Source organism: Periophthalmus magnuspinnatus, chromosome 21, assembly GCF_009829125.3.
Source record: "Periophthalmus magnuspinnatus isolate fPerMag1 chromosome 21, fPerMag1.2.pri, whole genome shotgun sequence".
In the NCBI taxonomy this organism is placed as follows: Eukaryota; Metazoa; Chordata; class Actinopteri; order Gobiiformes; family Gobiidae; genus Periophthalmus; species Periophthalmus magnuspinnatus.
In genome coordinates, this window is record NC_047146.1 from 3,859,061 (window position 1) to 3,876,220 (window position 17,160).

The 17,160-nt window shown below is 47.0% G+C and overlaps 1 protein-coding gene across 1 annotated transcript in view; it reads right to left on the reverse strand.

The window, feature by feature from the left end:
• Positions 1-15,487, reverse strand: part of LOC117389463 (tomoregulin-2) — a 67,936-nt gene extending 52,449 nt beyond the window's left edge. Inside the window, exons 1-2 of the mRNA XM_055230706.1 lie at positions 15,367-15,487; positions 15,153-15,262 (exon numbers count right to left, since the gene is read on the reverse strand). Coding sequence (XP_055086681.1) covers positions 15,153-15,262; positions 15,367-15,487 — 231 coding nt within the window. The remainder of the gene's footprint in view (positions 1-15,152; positions 15,263-15,366) is intronic.
• Between the last annotated feature and the right edge of the window lie 1,673 nt (positions 15,488-17,160).

A 17,160-nucleotide genomic window follows, 5' to 3' on the forward strand; every position in this document is an offset into this window, starting at 1 on the left:
ATTGTCATTATTACCAGATAGAGAAAAAAGAGAGAGAACTAGAGGAGTAAAATAAGGGAGATGGAGAGATAAAGAAAGGAGGGAGAGAGAGCAGACTGCAGAGGTTTTAAGCTGTTGCAGGTTTAAGTCCTGATCTTTTTGATTCTCCTCATGTCCACAGCACTTTTCGATGCTCCACTTCACCTCCTCCTCCCTCCTTCTCTCCCTCCATCACTCTCTCCTGTTGGTGCAGAATGGCAGCCACACCTCTGTCCACGTGCCCCAGGGCGGCTGTGGCACAGGAGAGGCCGAGGAGAGACGGCTTTTAAAAAAACCTGAACCCGTCTCTGCACTTCGAGTCTTTAAATGATCTGAGTACTAAACCAGGACTAAACCAGGACTAAACCAGGTCTAAACCAGGACTAAACCAGGACTAAACCAGGACTAAACCAGGTCTAAACCAGGACTAAACCAGGACTAAACCAGGACTAAACCAGGTCTAAACCAGGTCTAAACCAGGACTAAACTAGGACTAAACTAGGACTAAACCAGGTCTAAACCAGGACTAAACCAGGACTAAACCAGAACTAAACCAGGACTAAACCAGATGTAAACCAGGTGTAAACCAGGTCTAAACTAGGACTAAACCAGGACAAAACCAGGTCTAAACAGAGTTGTAGTCTGGGGTGTTTTAATGTCTGATTTATTTTAGTTGTACTGTAAGTGTCCCATGTCTGTATTGGAGGGTGAGTTGTTTTCAGTCTCGCTGTGCATGTGCACGGTGTTGTACATGTGCACGGTGTTGTACATGTGCACGGTGTTGTACATGTGTACGGTGTTGTATATGTGTACGGTGTTGTGCATGTGCACGGTGTTGTGCATGTGCACGGTGTTGTGCATGTGCACGGTGTTGTGCATGTGCACGGTGTTGTGCATGTGTACGGTGTTGTGCATGTGTACGGTGTTGTGCATGTGTACGGTGTTGTATATGTGTACGGTGTTGTGCATGTGTACGGTGTTGTGCATGTGCACGGTGTTGTGCATGTGTACGGTGTTGTGCATGTGTACGGTGTTGTGCATGTGTACGGTGTTGTGCATGTGCACGGTGTTGTGCATGTGTACGGTGTTGTGCATGTGTACGGTGTTGTACATGTGTACGGTGTTGTACATGTGTACGGTGTTGTGGGGAGGGGTCTGGACACATGATGAACAGTGTGATTGGTTTAACAAGTCGCCACACGTCAAACTCTACCAGAAACACCTGGCTGTAATCAGGGCAGTCCTGTGTGATGTCACGTAGTACTTTAAACTGCAGAGCCCACTGGAGCCCAACACATTTTTGACTGTTTTTGATCAGAAAGCTGCAAAAATAAAAAAACAAAAGGGCCATAGGAGCAGTGAAATGATGCTATTAAAACACCACAGACACAGTTTAGCAGCAATAAAAGTGAATTTAGTGTTTAGTTCCACTTTAACTACAGACTTTATGGGACCAGCTTTAAAACTAAAACATAACTTTGGAAAAGAAGAAAGAGGAGCAGAGGAGAATACAGAGGAGCAGAGGAGGATACAGGAGGGAGCAGAGGAGGATACAGGAGGGAGCAGAGGAGAATACAGGAGGGAGCAGAGGAGGATACAGGAGGGAGCAGAGGAGCAGACAAGGATACAGGAGGGTACAGAGGAGCAGAGGAGAGGGTCAGAGGAGCAGAGGAGGATACAGGGGGGCACAGAGGAGCAGAGGAGGTCAAACGGCGCCTCCTCTCTCCCTCTTGTTTCGTATCGATCATGTTTCACACGTGTTTGGTTTTCAGCGCTGCATCGATCACAACAGTTTGACCTTTAACCCCCCACTGAGCCCAAATACTGAACATTTGTGAAAAATATAAAGAACGAGAGAAAGAGAGAGGTAGGACAGAGGAAGAGAGGAATGAGAGAGGAGAGAGAGGGAGGACAGAGCGAGAGAAGAAAGAGAGAGGAGAGAGAGGGAGGACAGAGCGAGAGAAGAAAGAGAGAGGAGAGAAGAGAGAGAGAGAGACTGGGCCCAAATACTGAGCAGATATTTGTGAAAAATATAAAGAACGAGAGAAAGAGAGACGGAGGACAGAGCGAGAGAGGAAAGAGAGAGGAGAGAGAGGGAGGACAGAGCGAGGGAAGAAAGAGAGAGGAGAGAGAGGGAGGACAGAGGGAGAGAAGAAAGAGAGAGGAGAGAGAGGGAGGACAGAGCGAGAGAAGAAAGAGAGAGGAGAGAGAGGGAGGACAGAGCGAGAGAAGAAAGAGAGAGGAGAGAGGAGAGAGAGAGACTGGGCCCAAATACTGAGCAGATATTTGTGAAAAATATAAAGAAAGAAAGACACAGGGGGGACAGAGGGAAAAAGAGAGGGTAGAATGAGCGAGAGAGAGGGAGGGAGGCCAGAGAGAAAGAGAGAGGGAGAAAGAGAGAGAGGGTGTGGAGCGATAACCAAGGGAGAGAGAGAGAAGAAAGGGAGAGAGTGCCCAAATACAGAGCAGATATTTGTGAAAAACATACAGAACGAGAGAGGAGGACAGAGGGAGAGAGAGGAGAAAGAGAGAGAGAGGGTGTGGAGGGATGGCAGAAGGAGAGAGAGACACAGAGAGAGAGGAGAGAGAGACTGAGCTCAGATCCAGAGCAGATACTTGTGAAAATAGGGTCAAATAAAAAGGTTAAACTGACTCTCTGATAAACTCTGATGATATTTATGTAGGATTATTAGTATTTATGTAACGTAAATGTACAAATCCTATGGCAGACGGGTGGATGTCGTCTCGGGCGTGTGGAGCTCGTCTCCAACGCGGTGTTGACACGGTGCTGGTGAATTCTATAGCGCCGTCTGGTGGTTTAAAACAGAACTGCTTCCTCTGCAGAAGAACTGACACGGCGTTCAGTCAGAGCTCTGCAGATTAATGTGAACTGACGCAGAGGATATCGGTCACGTATCGATCACACGACACAGGGGATATCGGTCACACGATACAGGGGATATCGGTCACATATCGGCCACACGACGAAGAGGATATCGGTCACATGACACAGGGGATATCGGTCACATGACACAGGGGATATCGGTCACATGATGGCGAGGATATCGGTCACATGACACAGGGGATATCGGTCACATATCGATCACATGACACAGGGGACATCGGTCACATGACAAAGGGGGTATCGGTCACGTGACACAGGGGATATCGGTCACAGGACACAGGGGACATCGGTCACATGACACAGGGGACATCGGTCACATGACAAAGGGGGTATCGGTCACGTGACACAGGGGATATCGGTCACAGGACACAGGGGACATCGGTCACATGACAGGGGATATCGGTCACAGGGGATATCGGTCACACGACACAGGAGATATCGGTCACACAATACAGGGGATATCGGTCACACGACACAGGGGATATCGGTCACACGACACAGGGGATATCGGTCACACGATACAGGGGATATCGGTCACACGACACAGGAGATATCGGTCACACGACACAGGGGATATCGGTCACACGACACAGGGGATATCGATCACACGACACAGGGGATATCGGTCACACGACACAGGGGACATCGGTGACTTTTCTTAACGTGACTCAATGACACAGCTCCCCGCGCGTCGACTCATTTGACCCGTCACCACACAGAACATTTTTACCGTAAACACAAAGCCGTGCAGTCCTGTTCCGTGCCGTTACCTCGTGTCTTACTCCTGTTTTCACTGGTGCAGACTCACTGTGATGCATTTCCTTCTCCAGGTTTATTTTCGATTTATTTTTGCTGATACGCGTAGGATTCAGCAGCGTCGCATAGTCATTTAGGTACAAATGAAAAAAAACAAACACAACATGACGTTTACGGCGACGTCAGCTCCCGTCGGACAGCGGCGTTTGGAAGTCAGTCGGTTTAAATGAACATTGTGATTTCAAAAGGTGCAAATTCTGTCAGCTTTAACTGGACTGAAATGTGATGGAGGACGGAGAGGAGAGGAGGAAAAGAGGAGAGAGGCAAGGACAGGAGAAAGGAGGAGAGGAGAGGAGAGAGAGAAGAGGAGAGGGGAGAGGGAAGGACATTCAGCGGGCCATGATCCTCCAGAGCCTAAATAAAAGATGAAGCACTTTTTCAAATCCTCCACAGAGACTCGGAGCAATTTAGAGGAAAATCAGACACACAGAAGAGGAGAGAGAGAAGAGGAGAGGAGAGAAAGAGAGGAGGAGAGGAGGAGGAGAGAGAGAGAGAAAGAGGGGATAGATGGAGACAGAAGAGGAGAGAGAGGAAGAGATAAAGAGAGAGGAGGGGAAAGGAGGAGAGAGAAGAGATTAAAAATATGAATCTCAGACGGGGAAAGAAGGAGGAGGCGAGGAGGAGAGGAGGAGAGGAGGGGAGATGACCAAACCAGGACTAAATCAGATCTAAACCAGGACTAAAACAGGACTAAAACAGGACTAAAACAGATCTAAACCAGGACTAAAACAGGACTAAAACAGGACTAAAACAGGACTAAATCAGATCTAAACCAGGTCTAAACCAGGACTAAATCAGATCTAAACCAGGACTAAAACAGGAAACCTGCATCTCTGACCTGGAGCGCCCTCTGCACAAACTGATTTTCTTGGTTCAGTTTCTTGTTGTGAATATTTCATGGCTCTGCTCCATCTGCAGCTGAGAGCCAAACCTCCCAGGACCTCCTATAGTCCAGGCCTCAGATCCAAGTCCAGAGTCCAGACCAGAGTCCAGACCAGAGTCCAGACCAGGGTCCAGACCAGGGTCCAGACCAGGGTCCAGACCAGAGTCCAGACCAGGGTCCAGACCAGGGTCCAGACCAGAGTCCAGACCAGAGTCCAGACCAGGGTCCAGACCAGGGTCCAGACCAGAGTCCAGACCAGAGTCCAGACCAGGGTCCAGACCAGGGTCCAGACCAGGGTCCAGACCAGAGTCCAGACCAGAGTCCAGACCAGGGTCCAGACCAGGGTCCAGACCAGAGTCCAGACCAGAGTCCAGACCAGGGTCCAGACCAGAGTCCAGACCAGAGTCCAGACCAGGGTCCAGACCAGGGTCCAGACCAGAGTCCAGACCAGGGTCCAGACCAGGGTCCAGACCAGGGTCCAGACCAGAGTCCAGACCAGAGTCCAGACCAGAGTCCAGACCAGGGTCCAGACCAGGGTCTAAACTAGACTCCAGACTGATACAAACTTTTATAAAACTCCAGGTAAAGTTCAAAACTACTAGTTACTATTTACAGCTACTACATACTACAACCAATACCACTACTGCTAGTACTGCTAGTACTACCCCTCCAGTACTTCTCCCCTGTGCATATGTGGGTGCAGTTTTTCCTCCTCTGACGGACTCCTGCTGTATTTAACTTTCTGAACAGGTCCATCCTTCACTCTCGTCCTCTAATGATTTTCTATAATCTCCCCCCCCCCCCCTCCCCCCGTCAGGGCCACACCGGCAGTCACCTGTCACTCACTGTGAGGAGGAGAGAGGAGGAGAGGGGGAGAGGGGGAGAGGAGGAGAGGAGACGAGAGGAGAGGGGGAGGGGAGAGGAGAGGAGGAGAGGAGAGGGGGAGAAGAGGAGAGGAGACGAGAGGAGGAGAGGAGGAGAGGGGGAGAGGAGAGGAGAGGAGAGGGGGAGAGGAGAGGAGAGGGGGAGAGGAGCAGAGGAGGAGAGGAGGACAAGAGGAGGAGAGGAGGAGAAGAGCATATTGTCAGAGGAGGAGAGGAGGAGAGGGGGAGAGGAGAGGAGCAGAGGAGCAGAGGAGGAGAGGAGGAGGAGAGGAGGAGAAGAGCATATTGTCAGAGGAGGAGAGCAGCACAGGGTCACATGAGGAGAGGAGAGAAGCAGAGGAGAGGAGGAGGAGAGGAGAGGAGAGGAGGAGAGCACAGGGTCAGAGGAGGAGAGGAGAGAAGCAGAGGAGAGGAGGAGGAGAGGAGAGGAGGGGAGCACAGGGTCAGAGGAGGAGAGGAGCAGAAGCAGAGGAGAGGAGGAGGAGAGGAGAGGAGCACAGGGTCAGAGGAGGAGAGGAGCAGAAGCAGAGGGGAGGAGGAGGAGAGGAGAGGAGCACAGGGTCAGAGGAGGAGAGGAGCAGAAGCAGAGGGGAGGAGGAGGAGAGGAGAGGAGCACAGGGTCAGAGGAGGAGAGGAGCAGAAGCAGAGGAGAGGAGGAGGAGCACAGGGTCAGAGGAGGAGAGGAGAGGAGAGGAGCACAGGGTCAGAGGAGGAGAGGAGAGGAGCACAGGGTCAGAGGAGGAGAGGAGCAGAACATGTACAGTTGTTCCTCTGGGATCAGCTCCACTTTTGTGTTTTATTAATGAGAAACAAACAAAGCTGGAAAAAGGACACAACAGTCCAGACTTAGACCTGATTTAGTCCTGGTTTTCTCCTGGTTTAGACTTGGGTTAGACTTAGTTTAGTCCTGGTTTAGACTTGGTTTAATCCTGGTTTAATCCTGGTTTAGTTCTGGATTAGTCTATTTTGGAGACACAGGTGGAAACGCCTCATGTTCTGATGTTGATGATTCGTTGAACTCTGTGACTTTGAGTGTTTTGAATGTTCTGGACCACGGCCCCGGTGAAGGTTAAAATGGATAAAGATAAACAGAAAGCGCCGCGGAGGAACAGTGACTCGATCAGGGCACGGAAAAGGGAGGAGGGCCGAGCGGGAATGGAGCAAGTCAAAGCTCCAGGTTCATTATGAGATTTACAGAGAAAAGATGCACATGTACAACCACAGTTTATGTAGAACAAGGGAGAGGGATTTTTCTGACATTATTGGAAGTTGTAGTAACAACTCTCGTGTCCTGTTTGCAACAGTAAACAGATTAACAAACCCTCCAGCTCCACTGAGGATAGAACTAATTTCCACATCAAAGTGCAATGAGTTTGCAGTATCCTTTAATGGCAAAGTTCAAAAATGCCATAAATTCCACAATAACAACCCAGCACCACCGAGACACTTAGAGCGGACTCACTCTGCACCTGTAACTGACAAAACTGTCCACGAGATCGTCACCAGTCAGTCCATCTACAGCTGCCTCCATGCGTTGGCCAGTAGATTTCTAAAGTCTGTGCTCAACAGTTTGCTGTCACCACTCGTTTGCATAGTCAATGTCACTTTAATCTGGAACATTCCCAAGATTGGGACGTTATCAAGCTAAAGAAGAGCAGTCTTGATGTCGCAATACTGAACAATTACCGACCAATCTCAAATCTGATATTTGTAGGCAAAGTCTTTGAAAAAGTAGTTTATCAACAGCTTATTAACTTTTAACACAACAAATATTTAGAGCAGCACTGAGTCTGCTCTTTTTGAAAAATGACGTCCGCCTGAACACTGATGCAGGAAAAGTCTTGATCCTGTTGATCTGAGTGCTGCATTTGACACTGTGGATCATGGCATCCTCTCACAGAGACTAGAGGACTGGAGGACTTTGCTGAAATTGGAAAATGTGTCTCAGAAAAAATGTCCCTGACCTGTGGGGTGCCCCAGGGGTCAAGTCTAGGACCCTTGTTGTTCACTCTCTACATGCTGCTGTTAGGTCAGTTAATACACAGCAATAATGTGTCCGACCACAACTGTGTTTAATGTGTTTTGTCCCTATTTAAAATAAATAAATAAATAAATAAAATAAATGAGATGTGAATATGATTATGCCTTTTTATCCTGCACTCTTCACGTTTAATGTTAATTTCATGACGCTCATTTGTGATTATTTATGTTTTGATTTGTTGTATTGTAGTTTTAGTATTTCTTATTTTGTAAAGTACTTTAAACGACCTCGTGTTGTACAAATAAACTGCCTTATCTATGTTGACGTGCTGTTTGTGCAAGTGGGAATGCAGTCTTGGTTTAGATCCATTTCAGACCTGGTTTAGTCCCTGGTTCAGTCCTGGTTTAGTCCTGGATTCATCTTGTCTTTGGTCCAAGGTAAGTTCTATTTTAGTCCTGGTTTAGTCTGTGGTTTAGTCTGTGGTTTAGTCCTGATTTAGTCCTTATTTAGTCCTTTTTGAGTCCTGGTGTAGTTCTATTTTAGTCCTGGTTTAGATCTGGTTCTGTTCTGGTTCACTCCCACTTTAGTCCCTGTGTTTAAGTCCTGGTTTAGTTCTATTTTAGTCCCAGTTTGAGCTCCTTTAAGTAGCTGTATTTAAGTCCTGGTTTAGATCCAGGTCTGGTCCCTCTGGAGTGGGTCCCTGTTCAGACTGGAGTCCTGCTTAATGAGATCTGATGAGTCCAGTCCCAGAAGCCATGACCCAGACTGAGCCCAGACCAAGTCCAGACTGAGTCCAGAGGAGGTCTAGACCGAGTCCAGACTGAGTGCAGACCCAGTCCAGACCAAGTCCAAACCCAGTCCAGATCCAGCCCAGACCGAGAATGACAGTGAAAAATGAGCCGCCTGCAGCCGAGGGAGCGTCTGCTGCCACGAAAAAGAGACCTGGTTTGAACTAGTCTAAACGAGGACTGAACCAGGTCTAAACCAGGTCTAAACTAAGACTAAACCAGGTCTAAATCAGGTCTAAACCAGGTCTAAACCAAGACAAAACCAGGTATAAACCAGGTCTAAACCCAGACTAAACCAGGTCTAAACCAAGACTAAACCAGGTCTAAACCAGGTCTGAACCAGGTCTAAACCAGGACTGAATCAGACTTAAACAGGATTAAACAGTACTAATCTGCTCCCGTCCCATCCTCTCATCCCTCTTTTCTCCTCCTTCCACGCTCCCGTCTCATCCTCTCATCCCTCTTTTCTCCTCCTTCCACGCTCTCGTCTCATCCTCTCATCCCTCTTTTCTCCTCTCTTATCTCTCCTCCTTTTCCCTTTCTCTCCACCTGTCTCTCTTTCTTGTGTCCTCTCCCTCTCTTCCTGCTTTTTCCTTCACTCTCTCCCTGTCCCATTTTCTCTCTCTCCTCTGCATCCCTTCTCTACTTACCGCTCGCCCTGTCCCACATTCTCTCTCTTTTTGATCTCCTCCCTCCTTCCCTCTCTTGCTTTCCTCTTCTCATTTACTCCTCTCTTATCTCTGGTCTCCTCTGTCTCTCTTCTCTCTTGCTCTCTCTCCTTCTCTCTTTCTCTTCCTCTTTTTCTTCTCCCCCTCACTCTCTCCTTCTCTCTTTTCTTTCACCGTCTCTCTCTCTGCTCCTAACCTCGTTCCGACTCATTATAAATCTGAGCATGAACCCAGGGGAGAGGTTCAGCTGCAGACGAATCCGGTTTAGACCTGGTTTAGACCTGGTTTAGACCTGGTTTAGACCTGGTTTAGACCTGGTTTAGACCTGGTTTAGACCTGGTTTAGACCTGGTTTAGACCTGGTTTAGACCTGGTTTAGACCTGGTTTAGACCTGGTTTAGATCTGGTTTAGACCTGGTTTAGTCCTGGTTTAGACCTGGTTTAGACCTGGTTTAGACCTGGTTTAGACCTGGTTTAGTCCTGGTTTAGACCTGGTTTAGACCTGGTTTAGGCCTGGTTTAGACTTGGTTTATACTTGGTTTAGACCTGGTTTAGTCCTGGTTTAGACCTGGTTTAGGCCTGGTTTAGACTTGGTTTATACTTGGTTTAGACCTGGTTTAGTCCTGGTTTAGACCTGGTTTAGTCCTGGTTTAGACCTGGTTTAGTCCTGGTTTAGACCTGGTTTAGTCCTGGTTTAGTCCTGGTTTAGACCTAGTTTAGACCTGGTTTAGACCTGGTTTAGTCCTGGTTTAGACCTGGTTTAGGCCTGGTTTAGTCCTGGTTTAGACCTAGTTTAGACCTGGTTTAGACCTGGTTTAGACCTGGTTTAGACCTGGTTTAGACCTGGTTTAGACCTGGTTTAGATCTGGTTTAGACCTGGTTTAGTCCTGGTTTAGACCTAGTTTAGACCTGGTTTAGACCTGGTTTAGACCTGGTTTAGGCCTGGTTTAGACTTGGTTTAGACTTGGTTTAGACCTGGTTTAGTCCTGGTTTAGTCCTGGTTTAGACCTGGTTTAGGCCTGGTTTAGACCTGGTTTAGGCCTGGTTTAGACTTGGTTTAGACTTGGTTTAGACCTGGTTTAGTCCTGGTTTAGACCTGGTTTAGTCCTGGTTTAGACCTGGTTTAGTCCTGGTTTAGTCCTGGTTTAGACCTGGTTTAGTCCTGGTTTAGACCTGGTTTAGACCTGGTTTAGTCCTGGTTTAGTCCTGGTTTAGTCCTGGTTTAGACCTGGGTTAGATCTGGTTAAATCCTGGTTTAGTCTTGGTTTAGTTCCTGACAGCACATCTGAGGCTTATTACCCTCCTTTTCTATCTCTCCCTCTCATATGTCATCTTCTTTCTCTCTATCATCTCTTCCTCTTCTCTCCCTCACTTCGGTCCCTCTTCCCCCCTCTCTCTCTTTCTCCTCTCCTCCCTCTCTTCTATCCCTCTCCCCCCCTCTCTCTTTCTCCTCTCATCCTCTTCTCTCCCTCACTTCTGTCCCTCTCCCCCCCTCTCCCTCTCCTCTCGTCCTCTTCTTCCCCCCCTCTCTCTCTTTCTCCGCTCGTCCTCTTCTCTCCCCCCCTCTCTCATTCTCCTCTCGTCCTCTTCTCTCCCTCATTCTCCTCTCGTCCTCTTCTCCCCCCCCCTCTCCTCCCTCCCTCCCTCTCTCATAAACATGGCGTATCTCCTGATTGAAGTCTCTGTGGGGGAGTCCACTAAACCCACATTATGCTCCACTGACACCGTGTCCGTCTGTGGCAGAGTGGTTAGCCTTCGCCTCGCAGCCGCGCGCTCTCGGGTTTAATCCTCTTTGCATGTTCTCCCTGTGTCTGTGTTTCCTCTGTTTTTCCGCAGTGGAGCTTTAACCCGGGTCTAATGTAGTAGGACACAAAGAGGAGAGGAGCGAGAGAAAAAGAGTTAACTGCATCCCACCGTCTCTTTCTCTTAATTCATCCCTCCCTCTCTCCCCTCTCTCCATCTCTCCCTTTCTCTTAATTCATTCTGCCCTCTCTCCCTCCTTCTCTCATCTGTCTTTCTCTCTTTTTCTCTTAATTCATCCCTCCCTCTCTCTCCCCTCTCTCCATCTGTCTTTCTCCCTCTCTCTTTCTCTTAATTCATCCCTCCCTCTCCATATCTGTCTTTCTCTTAATTCATCCCTCTCTCTTTCCCCTCTCTCCATCTCTCTCTTAATTCATCCCTCCCTCTCTCTTTCTCTTCATCCATCCCTCCCTCTCTCCCTCTTGCCCCCTCTCTCCATCTCTCTCAATTCATCCCTCCCTCTCGCCCCCTCTCTCCATCCCCCCCTCTCTCCATCTCTCATTCTCATAATCCGTCCCCCCCTCTCTGCATCCCTCTCCCTCTGGCCCCCTCTCTCCATCTCTCTCTTTCTCTTAATTCATCCCTTCCTCTCTCCCTCTCTCTCTTTATCCATTTCTCCTTCTCTCCCTCTCTCCATCCCTCCCCCTCTCGCCCCGTCTCTCCATCCCCCCCTCTCCCTCTCGCACCCTCTCTCCCTCTCGCCCCCTCTCTCCATCCCTCCCCCTCTCGCCCCGTCTCTCATCCCTCCCCCTCTCCCTCTCGCCCCCTCTTTCTCTCTTTCTCTTAATTCATCCCTCCCTCTCTCCCCCTCGCTCCCTCTTGCCCCGTCTCTCATCCCTCCCCCTCTCTCTCTCCCTCTCTCTTTCTCTTAATTCATCCCTCCCTCTCTCCCCCTCTCCCTCTCGCCCCCTCTGTCCATCCCTCCCCCTCTCCCCCTCGCGCCCCATCCCTCCATCCCTCTCTCTCATATCAGTGTTGGATCAGGAGGAGGAAATGGACTCCTAGCGTCGTTTATCGTAGCGCGGCGTTAGCGTTAGCTCCTCAGATAAAACCGACCAATCCGGCGCGGCCCTCAGATAAGACTCCACTGCACGCGCTCACAACCTGCTCCTGGCTCTGGACCATTTTTCAGAAAGAGAGAAAATAAAATAGGGACAGTTTCCACGACGATGAGCTATTTCAAACGGAATATTAAACGTTTTGAATGTGAAAAAGTGAAGTTGAGTATTTAGCATTTTATGTAACACATTTTTTCCCATTTATTTGAGCGAAATGTGTCTTCGTGTACAAATCCGTCGCATAAGCAGCTCTGGAGGTCAAAACAAGTCCTCTGTGTGACGTTTGCATCTAATTATGAAATGTTTTATGGTCTGGAAAAGCAGGACGTGCACTGGTAGCATGCTAGTTGTCGTTAGCTTCACTGCGACACTGCCCTGGTCGTGAAAAGCTCTATTAAACTCATCGTGGTGAATAATTAGGATGTTCTGAATGCGTAAGTAAAGTGAGGAATAAATTTAGACGACTGCAAACTGTTTAAAATGAACTCTTTCTGTTTTTCACATTTTCTAAATCCGGTGCGGCGTCTTTAACTTTGGGCCGAGTGTGAATTCAATGAGACGTGACACAGTCCCACGTCCACAGAGCTCAGTCTGAACCTGGACTCACTGCTGCAGGGACTTTAACTTTTTACACTTAAATATGAATCTGGATTTATAAAACGTGAGGTAAACGTGTCCTCTGCATTTGACCCGTCATTCTGTGTCTCTGGGTTAACTGATCAGTGTCTCTTATGTCTCTGGTTTAGTCCTGGTTTAGTCCTGGTTCAGTCCTGGTTTAGTCCTGGTTTAGTCCTGGTTTAGTCCTGGTTCAGTCCTGGTTTAGTCCTGGTTTAGTCCTGGTTCAGTCCTGGTTCAGTCCTGGTTCAGTCCTGGTTTAGTCCTGGTTTAGTCCTGGTTCAATCCTGGTTCAGTCCTGTTTTAGTCCTGGTTCAGGCCTGGTTTAGTCCTGGTTTAGTCCTGGTTCAGTCCTGGTTCAGTCCTGTTTTAGTCCTGGTTCAGTCCTGGTTCAGTCCTGGTCTAGTCCTGATATAATCCCGTGTTAGTACTCGTCTCGTCCCCGTTTAAGTCCTGGTTCAGTCCTGTTTTAGTCCCGGTCTAGTCCCGGTCTAGTCCTGGTCTAGTCCTGATATAATCCCATGTTAGTACTCGTCTCGTCCCTGTTTTAGCCCTGTTTTAGTCCCGGTCTAGTCCTGGTTCAGTCCTGGTCTAGTCCTGGTCTAGTCCTGGTCTAGTCCTGGTTCAGTCCTGGTCTAGTCCTGGTCTAGTCCTGGTCTAGTCCTGGTTCAGTCCTGATATAATCCCGTGTTAGTACTCGTCTCGTCCCTGTTTTAGTCCTGTTTTAGTCCTGTTTTAGTCCTGTTTTGCCCCCGTCTCCCCTCCGTGCGTCACATGATTCTTGGATCGATATTCCCGTTTTAGCCGCGGTTGTAAACTTAGCAGCGTCATTAGCATTAGCGTTAGCCTCAGGTTCAAGGACACGGGAACAGATGCCCTGAAACCAAATTATATCAGAACTTCAGAACACGCCACAGACCCGTTCTTTCGGTCTAAAAACAGAAAAGGGCAAGTTATGGACCACCAGACTTTCCTCAGGGTGAAAACGTCCCTGATTTTTTAGAAAAATAGGAGAGCACAGGTCTGGAGGAACGAGTGGTTTTAAATGTTCATGTTTGTTTTCTATTCCATGTGTGTTATATCTGTGTAATCCCTCAGTGTCCTGTCGGTTCACAGATTATTCTGAAGACAGTCAAAAAAGACTCATTTCTGTCCTGTGGTGGTTCAGTCCTGGTTTAGTCCTGTTTCAGTCCTGGTCTGGTCCCTGTTGCAGTCCTCTTTTAGTCCTGTTTTAGTCCTGTCTGGTCCTGGTTATAGTCCTCTGTTAGTTTCATTTTAGATCTGGTTTAGTCCTGTTTAGTCCTGCTTCAGTCCTGGTTTAATCCTGGTCCTTTAGACGCAGGTTTAGTTCTGTTTCAGTCCTGGTCTGGTCCTGATTATAGTCCTCTTTTAGTTTCATTTTAGTCCTGTTTTAGTCCTGTCTGGTCCTGGTTATAGTCCTCTTTTAGTTTCATTTTAGATCTGGTTTAATCCTGGTTCTTTAGACACAGGTTTAGTTCTGTTTCAGTCCTGGTTTAGTCCTGTTTCAGTCCTGGTTTAGTCACTGGTGTAGTCCTCGTTTAGTCCTCTTTTAGTCCTGTTTCAGTCCTGGTCTGGTCCCTGTTGTAGTCCTCTTTTAGTCCTCTTTAAGTTCTCTTTTAGTCCTGGTTTGGTCCTGATTATAGTTCTCTTTTAGTTTCATTTTAGTCTTGTTTCAGTCCTGGTCTGGTCTCTGTTGCAGTCCTCTTTTAGTTGTTTTAGTCCTGTCTGGTCCTAGTTATAGTCCTCTTTTAGTTCTTTTAGTTTCATTTTAGTCCTGGTTTAGTCCTGGTTTAGTCCTGTGTATACTAGTCTACGTGTCTTATACTTGTTCTGATTCAGCTCAAGATCATTCTAAAACTATTCAAGAAAGGTTCATTTCTGTCCTGTGAATGTGACTTCTTTAGTATCGATACTTGCTCAAATGAGTATCTAGTTTCGATACTAGTTTTAGCATCTATAAGTATCTGATTTTTGACACTTTTGACAATCCTACAAGGCAAACACGTACAAAAAAAGTCTCCACGTTCCCTGTACGTTTGGCTCTAACCTGAACAATTCTACCTTTTCCCAATCTTAACCCAAACCTACAACAGTTGAACGAAAAAATACTCACCTATAAATAACTGTTCTATTACAAAAAACAAATATGGCGCATTACGAGTAAAAAAAATCTAACAAGGGACTGGCAAATTTGACGCACTAAACTGTTAATCTGAGGTAAGAAATGCCGTTTTGAAAATGGCTGATCAACGAGTCGCTGAAATAAACAAATCTGATTGGACGGTCGACGGACGAAATACAGATCAGGTTTATCAGTCTGGACTTGCCACCTGACGCTCTTCGTGGAGATACTGATACCGATACTGATACTGATGCTCTAACGACGTGTTCCTCTGCTCTTTGTTCCGATCTGAATGTTGAATCGTGAACCTTGAAACAGCTGCGGTCAAAAACATAGATTATCCTGCAAGAGAAAATGAAACCAAGGTCATCCGGCCTCAGTGCGGCGGCAGATACACAATCGCGGAGCCAAAGAGCGCCTCACCTTCAGCGCACTCGCCCAGAATACGAATCCATCTGCTTCACCTCCCTCGCCATTTTCAAAACGGCGAGCCCGACACAAACCACAACCGCGCGGATGTGGCTGTAAGAATAAAGCTTATCGCGATGACGAAGTGCCGCCGCCGCCGCCGCTGCTGTGGTGTGAACGTTTTACCTTGAAGTCGCAGATGCAGGTGACCATGTTGCCGATCCTCAGGCACTCTCCGTCGAACTTGCAGGTGTTTGTGTCGCAGAGGAACAGGTCGGTGTCACGGTCGTCGTAGCCTGAGGACCAAAAAAAGAAAAACGGTGCGAAGATTAGGGCTGTGTAATCCCTCCGCCGTCCGGGTCTGAGCCGCAGCGAAAGGCGAAGTTTAAATCTGTCAAACGGACGAATCGTTGCGGGGGGAGGGAAGACGTTTCGCTTTTTCGAACTGAAGAAACGGCGCGGACGGGCAGCGAAACGTCTTCGCTCCCACAACGACCGGTCCAGTTGACAGATTTGAACATCGTTTTTCCGCTACCACTGCAGTATTCGCTAACATTCTCTGGTATCTGTTCACAAACTCTCAAGAATCCGTCTGGAGATACTCCCGACGTAAGGTTCAAATTCACCCACCAACGGATGAACTTCAGCCTTTTCTAGCCAAACCGTAACAGGCGAAATCGGCGAAGTATCAGCTTTATTTTTTACAATTATTCTCTATGTTTTTGTCTGTAAAACCCCTCACCACATTTCGCACGTTTCTCTCTCGTTTAAACTCTCTCAAAGTTCAAACCTTCATCTTTTTGTAGAACAGGACCATGAACGTTCTTCTTGATCTCGGGCTCCTGAAAACTTTACTTTTCTGAAAACTTTAAGACAGATTAATACGGAAATTTTGTGGAGCTAATCCCAAACAAATAATGATAAAGTTCAACGTTTATGGATCAAAAGTTTGGAGATTTCTTTCAAAAACAGTCAAATTTTTATACAGCGGTCCGTCGTTTATCGTGGGGGTTGCGTTCGAAAAATAACCCGTAATAGTCCAAATCTGCGAAGTATCAGCTTTATTTTTTACATTATTCTCTCTGTTTTTGTCTGTAAAACCCCTCACCACACACTTTATACACTTTTCTCACACAGGCGTTGACATTTTCTCACATTTCTCTCTCGTTTAAACTCTCTCAAAGTTCAAACCTTCGTAGGCGTCTTTGTCGGTGCAGAACGTTTCATCGACATTGTGGGTTTTGTCGGGGAGAAAACAAATTGCAAACGTACAGCACTTCAGAGTCACACTGCGATCCAACATTTATGTAAATTTGTCTGAACACACTGGGAAAAAAAGCATGTAAAAAAGCACTAAAATAATCCACGAAAGGTGAACCGCGATATAACGAGGGACAACTGTACACGACCAGCCAAAAATTTTGACAAACCCTCTCATTCAGTGCTTTTTTTGTTTGTTTATTTTGACTACTTTTACTACGTCTTATATACACACAGAAGACATCACATATATGAAGTAAGATATATGGAATTATGTAATTAGAGAAAAAAAAAAAGAAGTACTAAATAGTTTTCTACATGTTATATTCAAATCCTCAAAGTCTCCTCCTTTTTGTTTTGTCGAAAGAGTTATTTTCTTTCTTTCCTACATAATTCCATAAATGTTACGTCACATACTTGATCTGATGTCTTGTGTGTTTATAAAATGTTTAAAGTAGTAAAAATAAATAAAAACTGTAAATTTGTCTGAACACATTCTGTACTGGACAGGAGACACGGCACGGAGGAGACTGATGGACAATGGTCTACAGTCCAACAGCCAATCAGGACGCACGACACAATGGTCTACAGTCCAACAGCCAATCAGGACGCAGAACACAATGGTCTACAGTCCAACAGCCAATCAGGACGCACGACACAATGGTCTACAGTCCCTAAGACCAAAATGACGAGTCTGACAGCAGCAGTTAAAGAGAGAGGACACAAAAAACAAAAAATAAAAAAATAAAATATTTTTTTTTTACTCAAAATAACAAAAAAAAAAAAAAAAAAGAATTCAAAATAGAAAAAAACAAAACAAAACAAGAAAAAACAAAATTGACACTGATGGACAATGGTCTAGAGTCCAACAGCCAATCAGGACGCAGAACACAATGGTCTACAGTCCAACAGCCAATCAGGATGCACAACACAA